The 19,401-nt window shown below is 40.8% G+C and overlaps 1 protein-coding gene across 1 annotated transcript; it reads right to left on the reverse strand.

The window, feature by feature from the left end:
• Window positions 1-273: 273 nt before the first annotated feature.
• Window positions 274-11,867, reverse strand: angpt2b (angiopoietin 2b). The gene is made up of 9 exons (XM_058047683.1): window positions 11,559-11,867; window positions 8,183-8,338; window positions 7,883-8,004; window positions 6,532-6,764; window positions 5,752-5,876; window positions 4,358-4,459; window positions 2,365-2,531; window positions 935-1,065; window positions 274-431 (listed from the first exon to the last, which is right to left on the reverse strand). Exons 1-9 carry the CDS (start codon window positions 11,865-11,867, stop codon window positions 274-276), a joined length of 1,503 nt encoding a protein of 500 aa, XP_057903666.1.
• Between the last annotated feature and the right edge of the window lie 7,534 nt (window positions 11,868-19,401).

A 19,401-nucleotide genomic window follows, 5' to 3' on the forward strand; every position in this document is an offset into this window, starting at 1 on the left:
ATGTCCTCCTGTGTCGCCACGCTCACTGTGCACAGGTGGAAAGCCTTTACAAGCTAATAGATACTGCAGGGCCCGCTGCTGCTGGGTAATTTATGCCATCAGCCGTGCAAGGCAAAGTGTATAAGGCCTCCCAATAGCCACAGAAAATACTATGCTATTTTATTTTTAACTGTCCCAAGATGTTACAATTTATATTTCTGTTAGTTTATTTCAGTTAAAATATAGACAGGCAGTGATGTACATAACATTTATCAGGGAGGAAATAGCAGTCAATCATAAGTTTGCTGGCCGCACCATCATGGTAGTCATGGTAGCCATCAGATTTGGCCCTTTCCAATAGTACCACTTAATGCCGTTGTAGCGCACCACATTGGATCCAGGGTAATACACACCATTCAGGTTGGATGGTCCACAAGCCTCAAACCACCAACCTGGGGAAGGAACAGCAGAAATTAGGGATATAGTCTGATTTATTGGACACAATGAGACACAGCTGGAAGTGTTCAATATACTATCTATACTTATATGAAGAGCAGACTCACATGCCTCGACAGACAAGGCTATTTGAATCAGATAATAAGCACGGGGAGACTTCAAATGGTATCATGGACACAAAACATTTTATACATATTACAAATTTTATACATATATATTTGCCTGTCAACAGATTGAAACATGCAGTACCTGGACATAAACATTACTGCGGCTGTAGTTGGTCGTAATATAATAGTACATAAGTACTAATAATAACCGATCATTATTATCTTTGTAAAGGAGTTGTTGATACAGTTTCAAGTCTAACTAAAGAGATGGGCAGTGAACTTACATTGGTTAAACAGGAAGTGAAATGCAAGAATGGATTCATAGAAATAGTTAAAACAGAAGGACATTTTTAGCTGCATTGCATTAGATTAGGGGAAACTTCATCCAGTACCTCCAGAGGCGAGCTGCGCACACTTGCAGGTGCAGCGGTCGTTATCTCTGTCCTTGGTGCTGAACTGGGTGCCACCGTGGGTCAAGCTGTCGGCCCGCCCAGCTGTGCCGCTGAAACCCTCAGTGTGAAGGCTGGAAAAAAAAGGGAAAAAAGGCATTGTTCAATACAAAAGAAAAATAGGAGGAATTTGTTTTCATTTACATTGAAGTCATTGGCAGCTCTAAATGTTTAAACATAATTGCCTGGTAACGTCTGTTATTGTTCATAGGTCATGCGAATCACAGTACTATATTCAATATGTGGTTTCTTGCCAACTAACATCAATCCAAAACCAAAGCCCAAACAAGTTCTCATTATTTCTCCTCCATGCAGTGCTGTTTGGAACAAACTTTCTAAGTCACTCATTTCCATGTGTCATATGTCCATTTCTGTGTTTTTGTGTAGTTATGCGTGGGTCAGCGCTGCTTTGAAGAGTGCAGACGGGGGAGGTCTGGCCTGGCTTCCACCCTGTCATTTCTTCTCATTAGTACAGAACTCGCACCCTGTAAATTATGTGACCTCCACTACAGCGGAGAGGGAATATTTGTGATGAGTAAATGAAGAACCCTCCTCTTGGTTGTGTATGTTTGCAGAGAACGCCAACATGGAACATGTTTGGGGGGGAAAAAGCGCAAACAAGCCAGAAGATTACCTCATACGGCCCTTTAGAAAGTATTATGTTATCAATAATTACATGTTTTCATTGGCTAACTCATGCATATTAATCCATCTGAATAGTAAAAAAAGAAGATTTGACAAGTACCAAGCACATTCACTCAGGTGCTTCGCACAATGCAGCCTCCTTGCAATATTGTGACACAGACTTTTATTGTGCTAATTATGTTGCAAAAAATGAAGCAAGCTGAATTATCTTCACTACCACAGCTCTTGGAAAACGCACCCCCATGTCATCCTTCTGTAGGTACTGTCACTTTGATGTGTACGTAAAATCTAAATACCGCTATTTTGGAGTTCTGATGTCATTTCTGCCTCGGTGCACCCACGCATAATCTTGTGAGTCATTGAAGTCTTTGTTTGAGTTGTGGTTCGCCACAACCTGCATTAACTCCCATGTTAACTTCCAATTATTGTGGTGATATCAAGGGTAGCGGTAACTGAAGTGACAGAAAATATTTCTGAAAGGTGTTCCCACATGTGTGCGCTTCCTTTTGAATGCCATTCTTAAATTATTTGTTGCTTGAGGTTTTAAAAAAGGGGAGAAAAGGATGTAGACTTGTTTCTTATCTCTTGATATACTTTGAACGCATTTTAAATTGTGCATGATGTGTCTTTCATAATTTAAATCTTACTGTTGAATTGCTTTTGGGATTTTAATGATTTAAACAATGGCTGTTTGTTTAAAGTCAAGTCATATTTAGGTATTTTCTAACCTGTAGTTGTGGTTTTCCCCGTCTATGTAGAAGCGGTCATAGTGCGAGTAGGCCTCATTCCCGTCTTTGTCCTTCAATTGAACATGCAGACTATATTCTCCGGATCTGGTCAGCTTATGGATGATGTCATTTCCCAGCCAATGTTCCCCAGAAGGCTCTCCAAATCCCTGGATCGGCCACAAAGACAAAGAGGAGAAAGAACATGTTTTAATGAGCATGTGGTTTTTGCCAAGGACCTGCCAAGTGTCTTTGCAGTTAATAAGATAATGTAACTAAATTTAGTCACATTTATCATCCTGATGGCAGGAGACTTGGCAAAGTGAAATAGCCAACTCAAGTGATGAGTCAGTTGAGGCTTGGATTTGCCTTAATATACTTTCAATGCACTGTCCTCACTCTCTGAACTTCAAAAAATTACTTTGTGGGTATATTCACTGTGAGCTATACACAAGCAAGTATGTCGTGGCAAAATTTGGGGTTGAAATTTCACTTTATCAGGGGTTTTTATCCATCCATCCATTTTCTATGTTGCTTATTATCATTAGGGTCACGGAGGTATGCTGGAGCTTATCCCAGCTGACTTTGGGCGTGAGGCGGAGTACACCCTTGACTGGTCATATAGAACAAATATATATATATACGTATATGCATTCATAAATTATGCTGTTTTATGATTGAATATGGCCAATTGTGCATACAAAATTGCATATTGAAGCAAATGTCGGAGCACTTTTGCTAAATAAACAACACATGGAGAGGTAAGGCATTCATAGATTCAAGATGCATTCGTGTGAATCATACTGTATGTAGTATTTTGCACTGGTCACTAGGTGTAAGTAATGTTACTGTTCGGTAGACACATAACAGGCATACATTATCTCCGGAACACACATGGAAACACAGGCTAGTGTTGCTGCAGTCACCCACGCAGAGCTAAAACTCAACTCTGAACTTAATGAGATGACAAGGAGATACGTACATGGTCACCAAAAATGCAAATAACACAATTTATTTACATACAAGCATAAATTCCTGATAGAGTAAGTGCTAAAAGTGGAAGCGCACCGGAAACAAAGGTGAATTTTCTTTGTGCATTCAAGGTAACCTTAATCAGGATTTGGATAAAATGTCTGGAATCGGTGTATATTTGTACTCATCTATACTACCTCTGATACAGCAAAGCATTTAAAATTAATGGCTTTCTTGTATTCTATCTGAAAAAAACATGAAGTGATCTCCCTGTTTGCTGCTGTATTTTGTGTGACTTTGTCAAACTGACTGCAATGACTGGTCTGAAGCAATAGTAAATACACAGTGGATTAGGTATGAGTTGGGTTACATTTATCATACCTGCAGGCCTAGGCACAACAGTTTAGTGATATTGATTGAAGTCCGTGGGATTAGGAGCAGGGACCTGGATAGAATAATGTATGCTCGCTGCCACCTACAGGGCCTCTGTGCTCCCTTGCCCCAACTGGAGCCAAATATTTACCATCCACTTGTAAAAATATTTTCCTTGAAGGATTTGTCATGTTTTCTCTTTCCCTCCGGTCAAAGTCTTCCCCCACCCCTGCTTGCAGACCAAACTGTTGTTGCCATGTCGAAGAAACACAATCAAAAAGCTGACCTATAGCTGTGGCCAGCGGAACTAAATAATTGTAGTCTGTGTGTTTGAGATCATGATGATGGATGCAAAAGTGGAGCTGTGGGTCATTGAGATACACGCTTTGTGTGTGCATGTTTGGACGTGTGGGAGTCCGACAGCCAGAGGGAGCAGGAGCAGGTGCAATAACACTGCCAGTGGTAGAAAACACAAGGACTGCCAAACACAACAACCACATGTCACCTGGGATCACGCACTATGGCAGCGATCCCACGCCACTCCGCGCTAAACCACATGTGAATAGTTAACAAAACCTCCTGCCCCGTGTCAAAACACTGATCCGTAGCAGCTTTATGAATAATGATGCACCCTACCCTCTGCAGGACCCACCAATTTGTAGTCCTTCCATCCGCGATGGAAATCAATGGAGCCATTTCTGCGATGCTGAAAAACAGTCCATCCCCCTCCTCTGGTCTTCATATCACAGAAAACCTTGTGAAATGCAAGCAAAGTTGCATCATTATTTGATGTAAATATGTACATTAAATACGTATTTTTATTTTAGCTGTGTTATTGTAGAACTTGTGACCGCAACATGGACAAAGAGGAGGATTGCTGGTAAATATTGCGCAATGAAAACCAACATGGCTTGTCTCAGTAGTCGTGCAGTATGGATGTGGGTATGTGCACAGATGCACAGATACTCAAGGGACTTCAGCGGTTTTTGACATTGATATTTTCTGCATTTTCCCACCATCACTACATCAGGTCAAAAAAGACGGAGGACTTCTGTCTTGGTAAAAAGTGAGCAGAATGGTAATGTCCTTTGCTTTAATGTGTCCACCACACTAACCATTAAGGACTCTCTGTATACTTAAACACAACTCTGATATTGGGATTATCAATTGCACATTTTGTACCTCAAATGTTTTCTAGTTGGCCATCACTGAGTCAAGTAAGATCAAATGTAGTAGTAACTCAGGAGTATCCAGCTATTATTTTAACACAATTGAAGTGGGTACTAGTTTATTTTTTAAAATATACTGTTTTCAATTAGCCTAGTGCATGTAGTCTCATTGGAGTACATTGAATTTATATTACATTTATATGTATTTGCCTGCTGCATCCACTACACAACACATGTTAATTAATGTATGTTTCTCGATATATTGTACGCCTTGGGGAATCCAGTAGGTCTATTGGGATACAGTGTTCTTGTACATTGTACGAGGCACATGTTTAGTACTTTTGGAAGTGTGTGGAAAAAGCAGAACTGTATCTGTTTCACTTTATAGAAGCCACCCAGTTTGCCAAGCTCATGTGTGGCATACATAGATTGAACGCAGCAATGATTCGGGGTGTAATAGCTTGCATCACTGGGAATGCACACTGGCCCCTGTTGACAGGAAACACATGGCACAACAACCTAACACCTGGCTGCCTTGCCCACAGGAGTCGAAGAGGTAGAACAGGCAACTCGGTGCCAACTAGCAAGTAAAAGCAATGAAGAAATACCGCTATCTTGACGACACCAGCCTGGAATCCTAACCAGACTGAGAGGAGGCTACAGTCGAGTTAGCAAATTGTGTGGCAGTTTTCCTGAGTTGTTCTGTCACACATCCTTAAACTCAAGCCTTTGGGAACTCATACTTAATATTGTCACAAAACAGCAAGGCGTATCTTCCAAAATATACTGCATACTAAATATTTTGAAAAGAATTCCCGTCACAGACAAGTAAGTGATGTTTACTGGAGAAGATGAATGACCTTTGAAGTTGCACTACCTTGACAGAGTGGGTGGAGTTGGGGAGGTGGATGCTATATATTCCACTGGCTGTTTGTCCCGACTGGAGAACCTCTGCACAGTCCCTAAAAGTTAGTGCCTCCTCCTTGGGTACATGGGAGATTTCTGAAGAAAGAAAAAATGACATATGCTAATGTATACCATTGTAAATTATCCATTCATAGTCACTGGTGCAAATAAGCACCATTGAGTCAATTGTGGCTGTAGGCAACATCCTATTATTATTATTAAGTACACAAGAGGGCTGTTGCTGCATTTGAAGTACACTGAGTGGTTTAAATTTGATAGCTTTACTCTATCACTGTTATTAATTACTAAGTCATTTTTTGTGGTTTATTATGGCCCAATTAAAAAGCATAAAAAATGTCTAAAAGAACTAAACTGCAAAAATAAGGCATTCGAAGAATCATTCAAAGATGCTGTGAATGATATGTAATATTCTACACTGGTCACTAGGTGGCAGTACTTACCACACTGTCGTATACAATGAAGTCATATTAATGCTGGCTGAGCAGTTTTCTCTTTACCGCTATTACAACATTGGTTCTGTTGCTGCTGTGTTGTGCATTATGCTTGTTAATCTTATCATAAAGAGCATTTCCATGTTCTCATGTACTCAAAATCATGTACATGAAAGTTTTTCATTGAAAAAATAACGGTCTTTTCCAATAATCTGCTTCTAATTGTCCACAAATCTTCCCTCCCTCGCTGTAATTCCAAAATTTATCGTATTTATTCGGTTACTTTAAGCCAGTCTTACCATTGCAATGATTGACCAAAGCCAGTAGCTGTCCCACTGTGTCAGTGAGCAAAGCTTGCTGTCTTTGCAGCAACGTGCTGTTGAGGGTTGCGCTGCCTAGTTCACCCTGGAGCTGGCTGACCAGACGGCTCTGCCTTTGCATCAGCTCTTGCAACTGTTGCTTTTCTCTCTGCAAGCCCTGCAACTCCATCCCATAGCGAGCCTCCAGCGTCAAGAGCCTCTGTTCTAGAAAACTGAACAATATCACAAGTAAAGTCATTTGAGACACATTTTCCATAATTTTGTTAGAATAAATACCTTTAAGTAGATGAGCAATAACATTTACCCAGTTACAGTGTTAGACAGAACAAATACAGATGTAAGCAATGTACTGCAGCAGTTGTCCTTTCATAGTCAGAGAAATAGTATTGTGGTTCTAGTTTGCAGTGGTTTAAATCAGCTAATATAGCTAACAACCTGCAACATTGGAATCAGTATATGTGTTGCCATCTGTGACTTCCCTGCCTTTGCACAATATGTCACAGCTGTCTCTCAGTAGGTCTACTAGAGGTTTCAAATACCACGCACCCTACTATGGTGTGTACGGTCACATACATATATTTATTTATTCATTTGTATTATAATAAACCAAAGGAGCCAATGGTCAGAGTGGGAACAAGCAGTACCAAATGTGTAACAGGTGACAACGTTGGAGGCGCTGGATTCTGACAGTGGCGTTTGGTGAAAAGATGGAATGATAAACAATCAAAACACAAGCGCAAGAACCACCCACTTCTTTTCACGCTGACTGCTGACCTGCCTTTCACTCCCACCGTGACCAAAAGCTGACCTCATGTTCCTATTGAGTAGAGCAGGAAACCCCTCCTAGCAAGCGTTGCCTTTTTCATGCTACAGACATACACACTCACTTCCACGTCTTTACACAATGCATATTATACTGTAAGTGTGATGATTTGGTCAGATTGGATTGGTTTATGCTGATATTCTTTCCTGGTTGTTACAAAAGGAAATCCAGTTTGCACGGACAGTACACTCACAGGATAATACAAGATGTGATGAATAATAATGATATTAATAATGCTATTTTGTAGCTATATGACAGACAAGAAGCATATAATTATGTATATATTTTAGTGTCTTTCAGTTAATACAGAAAATTTTGAACTGAACAGGATATAAAATGAGCTCCTGTTATGAAAAAGAAAGCATTATAGCAGTATTGCTATGACAATATGGTGAAAGTATAGTCTGAGTGGTCTATAAAAAAACTTCCAGCCCTGAATGGCTTCCTTCCGCTGCCAAAATATGCTCAAACTGGATTTATATTTTAAGCACGTCTATGTGTGCCCACCTGTTTTTGTCACCGAGGCGTGAGATCTCCTGAGTCTGCAGGAGAATGTGCTTCTCCAGACGGGTGGTAAAAAGCGAGTACTCCAGCAGCTGAATCTCCAGGCGACTTGTCTGGTTTAATACCTACAGTATAGAAAGAAGAGATTAACTGCTATGGTGTACTGGATGTTATAATAAAATATATGGAACAATGGGAAACGTACTCATGATTTAAATTTGAATTTCACATGGGAACTCGGGCAGGAATGATCTAACAAGTGGTTTATTTTGATGTTACAGTTGAAACAAAACATTTCCTCACTTGGGTCTCGACATCAGTCAGTTTGCGAGTTTGTTCTGCTGACTGACTGAGGAGGTTGGTTCCCATCTCCAACATGGCGGCAGTGTGAGTGTGCACGGCCGATCGTTTCATTTCCTCAACGCCAGAGCGAACATTCTCCTGAATGAAGTTCTCCAGCTGAAGCAAAACAACATTGCCTCATTAATATACCATACATTTGAGTACGACCTTCCTTGGAGACTTCACACATTAAACCAAAAGTGACATATAAGAGGATATCAAGTCTCAAAAGGTTTTCATCCAACTAATGAAAGGGTAGCTGCATGAATTCAAATGAGACTGCATCCAATGGCAATTGCTCAATATTTTATGAAGTACAAAACAATGACCCAACGAGGCAAATGGAGATGAATTGGCAATTATATTTTTCTCATGTAGTAATTCTTCTCTGTTAGTCCCTTCTGTCCTCATGTCTCTAACCTTTTCTTTTGCTCTTTAAATCCAACTTTTGCAACACGTGAAGTGATGACCAAACGGTTTAAAGCCAGCTCTGATGGAAGAACCGAAGATCCTAGCAGGCCGTGCTGTCCAGGTTCAAGTCCTAGCTCTTATTAGAGCTTTCTTTCATTTCTTTCATTCTTTCATTAGAGCTCCATTCAGAGTCCAGGATTGCACTAATTGCTGCTTTGTAGCCCACTGCACCATGTGCCCACTAAATCACATTTGGGATGAAGCCTACTTTTTTCTTAATGTTTCTAAAAGGCACAAATGAAAAAACAAGGGAGATGTATTTGTATCTTAATTGTCTAGCCATGAGACCCTAGTTCTTGCTTATAATTGCAAGGGATGAGGCACAGTATGGTGATTATGAAGGCAACGTTCTGGGACAGAATTGGTTTGCCGTTTTGATTTTTTTACACGACATAACAAGGGATATGCATTTGTATCTTATAGAGTATTTTAACAGGATAAGGATAAAAGTTCAGTGAGGTTAACCTGGCCTCCCTGATTGCTATAAGTTGCAGAGACTATTAAAAGCAAAAACCAAAACAAACTCACATCCCTTCTCCTCGTCAGGGCAGCAGAGAGAGTGAGTAAAGAGGACCAGGCGGGAGGTCACATTGGGGACTTGAAAAAAAAAAAAAAGAAAACAAACATGACTTCCCTCTTAGAAAACTCCTGAGAAGGAATTTGGAAAATTAATACAGTCCCCTTGCGCTCGTTCACTTTGTGGAGGATATGTGCTGTTAGGTTGGTGTGTTGAGGGGTTCTTTCAAATAGGCTTGGTCAGATAGTCCACAGTTAGGGTCATAGCATCTCGGGGGAGCTTTGAGTGATATCCCACAGATTTGTTGCAGAAATACAAGCACAGGCATGCCTCTAGCATTTGGGCATTATAGATAAGCTTCATTTCTACTAACTTCTGCACTTCAGTTAATCCCATTAAGAAGTGAAGAATACCCCAGCACCGCAATTCAGGACATACAACGTTCTGTTTTTGTGTTGTTGGTTATATAGTAGCTTTGTTATAGAAAGTCATATTTTGTGCTTGTCCTGTTCCAATTTGATTCAAATTATACCAATCTGGACTGTAGTTCGTGTGTAAACAGAAGAATGTCTTAAAGTGCACATAACTTTTAAGAAGATCATTTTAGTGAAATGCGTACAATACCAAACTAAACTGAATGCATGTCTTTAAAAGGTCTCTATAGGGCTATAAAATAGCTTTGCAGACTGGTTTAATGGGCATTACAACACCATGTACAGTGTATTCCTAAGAAGGCTGTCTATGTTATCCTTTATGTATCCCCTGGTGGGGATTACCAGTTGACTGAATAAGTGGTTCTATCAAGAATGTTTTGCATTTATAAGGATTTAAACTAGCAGATATAAATGCATAGTATCAAATGTTTGTATAGTTAATGTTTTCCAACAATGCACAAAGCACAAAAAGAACAAACTCCCCGCTCCACCTCGGTCTTTTGCCATCTCTGAGACTCATGCATACCGCATGGCCTCAAGAGGAATGCTTCCCGTGGTAGGTTGGTCCTCGGTTCACAGACTTGAGCTTCAGATAGAGTGTGCATATGGGAATTTGGAGAGTGTTTTTTTTTTTTCTTTTTTTACTTATCACCTCTGAAATGCACAAGAGAGAAATATAGTTTCTGATCAGGGTAGTTAGCTTTGGTATTCATAATATTGTATTTTTAAATTCAGAACTATGATAATGCTTGCTCCTGGTCCATCGAATAAATGGTTGAGGAATTAATGCATAAATATTGATGGTGCTACAGACAAGAATGGAGAGATGGGTGGTGAAGAATAGCGTCTATCCAGCAGAAATGTGCTGTGTGCACATTGACCTATTGACCTTAGCAACGCAAACACTATTGGGCACCAACTTTTAATCACATCGCTTCATTTGAGTCATAATCTAGGCTAAATAAAACCGCACTCCCCATACACCAATTGAGAGGATGTGCTATCTACGCCTCCCACAGAAAAACACTCATTCCAATAAACACCATTATGTTCCATTTCAGTGGCAGCCAAGTTAAGCTCATTCAACTTTGGCTGAAGAGGTGCTAAAACATGAGTCAAGATTGCCGTTTATTTGTTGCCTGCAGCGGTTAAATACTGATTTAAAAGGCTTAGGACATTTTTGGCACCATATCATATTAGCAGGCTTGTCTTTCTTTGCTTCCATGCAACAGGGATTTCTTTCTGGCATCCAAGGGCTCTTGAATGAAGAGACATGCATGCATACACTAGACATTTACACTGAGCCAGATATGCATGCAAGCTTCCAGGAAATCTCAGTTAAGCCCGGAACTTATCAATAATCAAAGTTTGTCAACAGATGTTGTCATCTTTGGATTTATTGGGGGATTTTTTTTTCATGGGGACTTTGAAGCTCTGCACACTAAAATAGATCACATAAAAACAAGAGCACTGAGAATTCTCAGACTACCGCAAAGGCTCAAACATGTGTCACAAGAAAACACTGTAAATTTAAAACTACAATCAACCCGACTTGATTCTAACATGGTCAAGTAAATGATCCATGGCCTTGAAATTGCCTTCATGATAAATGATCAGCAACCAGTCCAGGGTATACCCCACCTCTCGCCCAAAGACAGCTGGGATAGGCTCCAGCATACCCGCTACCCCAGTGAGGGTAAGCTGCATAGAAAACGGATGGATGGATGATTATTATTTTTTGAATTGCTAAATAATAATAATGATGATTAATTTACTGTATATAGGGCCATTCAAGCGTTCCAGGGACATTTCTTTAAACACATTTAAATAAATACATCAAATCAAGCCAAGAAATTGCACAACATAAGTTAGAATCCTGAGCGTTGTTATGTGTTAACAGATCAAGTAATTTTACCTTCTGCAGCCACTGGGTATTATTCTGCGTGGCAGTCTCGAGACTCTCTAGCTTCCTCTCCTGCCAGGAGGACCTGTCCTTCTGGGTCCTGCCGAGAGTGGGCTGACTCACACCAGATTTGACCTTGGCTGGGGAGTCCCCCTGGAGAGTGTTAGAGAACTCAAAGTTCTTCTGTGGCTGGCAATGTTCTACCTCAGGGAGGATGAAGGTGTAGCTGCAGGGGCCGTGCTGCACCTGGTGCTGCTGCCTCTCCGAGCCCATTACGCAGGCTGCCAGGTAGGCCAGAGTCAGACCCAGCAAGTGGCCCATCTCAGGTTGGAAAATGATTTATACTCTTCAGAAAGCAAACGTGTCAAGCACGTCTCTGCTTCCGTTTTTCTCAACTAAAACATTCTCTTCTGCTCTTCTGGTAGCTCTTCCATCCAGAGGCCTTTGTTCCTGCTGCCACTTTTCCACAAGAGGATGCATTCTAACTCCAATGCTCAGCATCCAAATCCATCTGGAAATAACAGTGGTGTAAGCTGCTGTGCCCAGCTGCTGCTGTCCATGTGTTCCGTAAAAGAATCAAGATGAAGTCAGGCCTGGCCCTCCTGAGGATCTTTGAGAGAAACACTCTTAAAATGATGAGAGGGGTGTTTCTCTCTCTCAGTGACCCTTCCCTCTCATGCTTTCACCCTTTTACACCACTCCAGTTTGCAAGAGTTAAAACAAGGCACACATGTTGCTCTCCAGCAGAGCTCGAGTAAAACTTTCTCTGGCAACTTTTTGCCTCCTCCCACTCACTCCCTTGCTCTTTCTTTCACACAGAAAAAGGTTGTGTCAGTAGAACATTTGCAGAGTAGACGTGGTGTGCTGTCTCTTTCACTGTCATTGTTGCATTACAAGCATTTAACCAATGATATGCAAGTAATACACAGCAACCACGACTAAAAGTTTGCTGGCAATTTAAGGAAATTAGGTGCCTTGCTCAAGGGTAACTCAGACATGACTAGTGTTGGTGGTCAGGGGATCACACCTAGTGACCTTGGATTATGTGCTATATTTTTTTCTACTATAGACTACAGTTTTTTGGATCCTATGGATCAAAACCAACACGAAAATGTATTTTTGTGATAGTGCTACAAGAAAACTCCTCCATAACACGAACCTTTGAAAATAACCAAGCTATCGGATGAGGCATGCAAAGTTTTGTATTCTCCTTGTGGGCGTTGTTGCCTTGGTGATGCATGTCTACGGTACGGATTTAAGGAGCAGCTTCATTTGGAGCATTGAATGAAGGAGCTGCTTTGTTTTACCATGGTTAAATATCAACAAGCTGTTTCCAGATACACAGTTTACAAGAGAGGAAGTTGGTCGTCTTGTCTTTGCATCCTCCTCCCAAAGAACTAACAAACACAGTCTGCTATTGCTAATGATAATTGCACATTAGATGACAAGGGTACAGTATGGAAGTTTCCATTCACTGTATGTCTAGTCATGCTCTGCAAAGGCCACCCTCAAGCATTGTAAGCATTCCACACTGCCCTCGCTGTGTGGATGCTTAATGACCCAACCACTTTGAAACCCACTGTGCGGCCATATCATCAACAGTATGTGGCAACAAGCATGATGTGACCATCAGCATGGTTTAAATATTATGTAATGCATTGTAATGCATTAACGCATCTCTCCACAGACATTGATTACACATCAAATGACTATTATAATGTAATTCACATCACGTTCCTCTGATGGCAGCGAAAAAACATGGTAATATAAACAGTATTCCTGCCAGGTATAATAATCAAGTGTGACTTTTAAGTATGTTGCCAAAAATCTGGAAAGTTGACGGAAATCATCGGTGAAGAAGAAGAAAAAACATTCCCACAGAGATGATTTATGTGCATTCACGTTTCACGTCTTTTCATTCACGTCTTTCAGCATGCATGGAATAAGATAGAAAATCAATAGGACGGCACATATTTATATTGTGATATGCAGACGGAACAATTTGGATTGTGATGAATACAAACTGCACATGCAATATATACAGAGGGTAATTTGTACGTGAATATAGGCTGGGAAATAGGGCTAACAAATTAGTTTAGAGGAATTGCTAGAAAGATTTTTGCTTATCCATTACAATGTTATTTACATAACGCACCAGGATGAAGACCACTTCTCACAGTGGTTTTGTTTGATCATCTAGAGTTCTCACGTGTCTATCAATCCCAATGGGAAAGGTTTGGACATTGTCAGAAACTAAAAATTCATGGTCATGGACGACCACAGTGTATTCCATTGGACATCTTCTGGATGTTCTCATGCATTTCAAGCCACAAGAGGATGGAAACACAATCAAAGTGTATTTCTCCCACCTAGAGGGGAACCTGGTGAATTACAGGGGATTAAATTTTTTGCCCATGCTGAGATATCAAGTACTCTTATAGGCTCTCTGTGGTCTGCATACAAAAAAATTGATATGACAGACACAATAAATCCAATGCATCCCAGTGCGGTATAAATGTTGACTATTCTGGGCTGATCTGTTGTTTGTCAAATGAAGTGGTAGGGAATATCGGCCTGTGGTACAGCAGTGGGACCCATCCCTCCACACCACAATGTAAACCTTCCTCTTAGGAATGCAAGATAGAACAAGATTGCCCTGGATTGCTCTTAAAATGTTCTTATTTTAGGAATCCAACACCCATCCACTACTCGCGTACCTCTGACCATTTGTTTATTTGCACCAACAAGTGCCAGGAATGCATAAGGTCCTCAGCCCTCTTCGCAGCATGATGATATACATAATAATTATTATAGCGCAACCAGGCAACTAAGCAACAGAGGGGGGGTGGGTGGGGGGGTGTCTGAAATGAAAACAAAGTTTAGCTCCACTGGTTTGAGCTAGAAATAAGATGAACTTGGATGAACTGAACCATACAAACCCAAAGAGTGAGTGAAGTTGTTGATGCTCATTAAAGACAACACAAAACAACTAAACTCATGATGCGTTCAGGCACCCTGGGGTCCAATCAAGATGTGTTAGGATGACACAAGTTGTTAAGAAGTCCAAACCAAACAAAGCTTGATGTTTACAGCCAGGAATGTAGCTAACATCTAATGGTGAGTAGTTCTCCTATGAACTATTTTGACTGTGTAGACAATTGCTTGCTTCACCTCCATGGCAACCAAACAAACAGAATGGTTAGCGTTACTCTGACTTCTGACCCCCACACAACACAAGAGCCTATGTAACAAAGAAGGTTGATTTTATATTCTAAAAGTATTTTTTTGTTCATTTGTTTCTTTCGGCTTTTCCTGATTTCGGAGTCGCCACACTGGATCTTTTGATCCGCATACTGATTTTGGCTTGAGCACTTTATATTCCGGATACCCTTTCCGACGAATACCAATGATGCTTACTAGAGGAGATTTGAACCCAGGGCGTTAATATTGACATCAAAACAAACATTGTATCTACAATACAATGGAAACAAAAGGCAAACAGTAGAGCAAAGTATGTATGTTGGACACTGACAATAATTCAACCAAATTTCAACCATAATTCAACCATTTAGAAGTGTTTTAAACACTCATATGGGGGGGGTTAACTTCTTCCTACTCCTTTTGGACATGTGGAACTGTGAATGAAATCATGTAAAGGATTTAATTGTAACTTGTATACATGCTCAAATAAAACAAAGCCATTACCATATTGGCAACTACATGCAGAGCAGTGAGTTATTGTAACATACTGTAATAGGCTGTCTGCCTTGTTCCTTCAAGTTTATAAGACAACTAGACATGTTGGAAGCAATCAAGGAAAAATGTAAATAAGAAAAGCACAGTTTTGATGTGGTCTCAGTTCATATCACCTTTGGCCTTTCAGTGTGTCTGTTTCCATTCTTTTTAGCTGGTACCCATTGTAACTATCAAGGCCTTTCATGTCCTTCATGTGTGATTTCAAAAAACTGGGGGTGAGTAAAGGTCTGTATGTTAATGATTAGGAGGCGCTTTGCTTGTTGTGTGCAAAGATTAGGTAATACAATGGATATTATGGACTAAACCCATATTGGAAGCAGCTGCCTTTCACTGCCTGTCCCCAATGACTTTATTGCACATTTAGTGTTCATCCGATTTGCTACCAAAAAATTACTTACAGAAATGTACATTTGTACAATGTACATATTTGCCACAGAGTGGGAGATCTTGTGGGGGACTGTCAAGATAGTGTGTAACTGATTTAGACTAGGTTTTGTGTGGATGACATTAAAGAAAACCCAGATCCCTTCATTTCCTCAGTCGTTGGGTTCCATTTCCTATCACCAACACCTGTGTGCAGTTCCCCACTTTGCACAAGCCCCCCATCCCCAGGGGCTGTGTATGTTTTAGGTCAGAACATGCACTTCTTGCCCCTAGTATCTGGTAGTATGGCATCTGGCAGCAGAGGATAAATAAGTCCTGTAACAAGCCTGAAAACATCAATCAAAATACATCTTTGAGTAGGTGCTAGATTTGGGTATTTCTTAATAAATTAATCACTCAACCTTTTTGTCGTACCAGAACTACTAATAGAAAAAAAAACAAGACATACATGGACAAGAGCCAAGAAGCTGGAGGTAGAATGGAATGCTACTTGAAGAGCAGACCCCAGGAGAGGGTCTGCATGAAACAAACTGAATGTGGGAAACGTGGACTAACAAGAGGCCTAATTCTGCACTGACAAAGAGCAGCTGGTGGATCAAAAGTCACTCATTACTTTAAGTACAGGCGGTAGAGTAGGCCATCCAGAAACATGAAGGTTGGCAAGGTTGGAAAGACTTGAAAAAGGCCGGATACTCTGACCTTGCTGTTTGGGGCATACGCACAAACGATAGTCAGGACCAGTCTTCAACCTGAAATTACCCTCTCATTCACCTGGGATGACTCCAACACAGAGGCACCAAGCTGGGGGGCTATTAATAAACACACACTAGCTCACCAAATTTAGTGACCTGAATTGTATCACTAAGTTGAATCATTGTAGTAGTGTTACCCGTACTGGGACCCTGGGCAAAAACCATACAAATCATGGGAATTTTCAACTCCCAACACATGTACGAGGAGACCAGAATAGTAGGCTCTGTAGCACCTAAAAGGGTGAATGAATACTAGTATTGTATTGGATTGCTCATAGTGAGAACATGCATGCCATATTTAAAACGCACAAGTCCATAAATGGTTGTGTTGTCCATTGTATAAAACTAGTCATAGTGAAAGTTGCCAACAACTCCCGGTGAAATTCACATTAGCATAGGCAGTGATGCACTGATTTACGTGTTCAACTATAATTCTGTCAGCATTATGGATCACTGGCCGCAGAGGTTTTCAATCAACCCAATAGCGTGAGAGGAAAAGGTGTGTCCAAACTGTCACTGACAAATGCGGAGCGTAAGACCTCTGAGGGTTACTGGGGAGAGAAAAGGGTCAAAATGACATGTAATGAAAATTGGAAGATAAAGAGATGGATGAAGCCGGACTGCAGTCAGAGTAGGGGAACGGTCAGAGATAAGTCACAAGAAGACAATTTGGGAGACAAGAGTTCGGGGAGTGCGAGAAGGACAAAGCCAGTTTGGACGAGGTCTATTTTGTGACAAAGCCAAATCTAGACAAGAGGAAAAAAGGCAATGAAGAGGACAAATGAGAAACATCGAGGATGCTGCATGCCATATGCTCACCCCGGCTCGCTATTTTCCTCCACTGACTACAGATAGATAATTAGCAGGCATGATTAGTTTACAGAATGTGATTGTATGGTAACTATGGTGTGCCTGATTTTCAGTATTGCTCAGTTTGTTGAGAGCATTTTGGAGCTCTGTGCAAGCCAGCATGGAGTGTGTCTGCATGTGATGCTTAGTATGGTTTGTGTCTTTGAAAACAGTCCATCAGCATGGGATCTGGTGTGGGCCAAAAAATGCCATACATTATAAAGAAAATGTGTTAGAATATTACGTATTTCAGTGTGACGAAATGGCTGATATTAACCGATTATTTCGAATATGTAAGAACTGACATATATGTTTAACAATAGTGATTCATCCAATATGCAAAAATGTCAAACATTTGAAAGCAAGGCAAAAAAGGTTATAGACAAGTTGAAGACAAATCAAAAGTCATTATAGCAACAAAAAAATCCAAAAGTTCAACTTATTTAATGGAAAAGGATTTGAACAGGTGGGTTTTGAGTCGCTTTTTGACGGTAGGAAGTAAATGGGGCAAAGAATTCCAGTGGGTGAAGGCAGCAATGAAGAAGAAGGCTATGTCTACAGTATATGATTATATGGAATATGATTATTCCATTAACCGCTAAGCATCACCTAACGCAATCATTTTTACTATGACAGAAGTAACATTGAATGACGACATACCAACAATTCCCTACATAAAGGTACTATAACATGCCGTACAATCAGCTGGAACAATTCAGTACTTCAGTACTTGTCGACTACAGACAAGACTGACAACCCAATCACATGTCTTCATCGACTCAATCCCCTATTGATTTTAAATGTCAAATAAGCCGTAGCCTTCAACGGATGAAGTGATTTTCATGCCAGAACTGTAAGCATGAAACACCCTAATGAATATCTTTCACACCAGACAGACTAATGCTCTCGGCCTGTATGTCATCAAGCTGTCAGTAAATGCCCCCCCCCCCCCCCCCCTTACTGACTGTAAACTACTTCTTAACTATAGCTCAGTAGTTTGGTCTTTCGGGTCGGACTCAAACCCTGAACGACTTGGTCTACCTCCTGAGCCACAGCCATCCCGACCTACAATATACAAACTACTTTATGTTTTTAGTTGTCACCCGTACAGAAATTGACTCAAGAGGGGTTTTGTTCCACAATGAACTGGATCATTGAGTTTTCTGAAATTCAATCCGCATTCCATTCTCACTGTGGTTTATGCAGAAATGTGTCTGATATCGGTTATTTAAAAATTACAAAAAAATACAAAATTCAATCAAGTTGTTTTGCGACAAGGCTGCATGGTGTTGAGTGGTTACCGCGCAGGCCTCACAGGTAGGAGACCTGAGTTCAATTCCTCAGAAATGGCCGAGGGTGCAATTGGAGGGTGGAATGGTGGAAGGTGGAGGGTGGAATGGAGTGTGCATGTTCTCCCGTGCATGTGTGGGTTTTCTCCGGGTACTCCGGTTTCCTCCCACATTCCAAAAACATGCTAGGTTAATTGGCGACTCCAAATTGTCCATAGGTATGAATGTGAGTGTGAATAGTTGTTTGTGTATATGTGCCCTGTGAATGGCTGGCCGCCAGTCCAGGGTGTACCCCGCCTCTTGCCCGAAGACAGCTAGGATAGGCTCCAGCACCCCCACGTACCTCGTGAAGATAAGCGGTAGAAAATGAATGGATGAATGTTTTGCGACAACAAATATTCACAAAGTACTCAATACTTGCTGGAAGACTAACTGTGATGTTTGCCGTCAACACCAAGTCCCCCCCCCAAAAAACAGTTTGACAGGTTTCTGAGCCAAACCTTGACTCCGTTGACATGCCATAAATCACTATTGTTTTTCATTTCTTCATCTGTGGATTCAGTCAATTGGCAAAAAGTACCGAGTAGCCAAGCCATGGGACAACATTTGTGAATCTAGAATTTCTTACATGTACCGCAGAAATATCCGGAAGGACGATGATGTCAGGTTGCCACTATGTTATGTGGTATCAAGTCATGTTCTTCTCACATATTTCTCTGAGATGTAATTGTAGAAGCTGCTGCGCCACAATCATCAATGGAGCTAACTCTCATGAAAGGTCACGGGTTTGAAAATGTGGAGGAGGAAACGCATCATTAAATAACT

The sequence above is a fragment of the Doryrhamphus excisus genome, chromosome 14 (genome assembly GCF_030265055.1).
Source record: "Doryrhamphus excisus isolate RoL2022-K1 chromosome 14, RoL_Dexc_1.0, whole genome shotgun sequence".
NCBI classification, from domain to species: Eukaryota; Metazoa; Chordata; class Actinopteri; order Syngnathiformes; family Syngnathidae; genus Doryrhamphus; species Doryrhamphus excisus.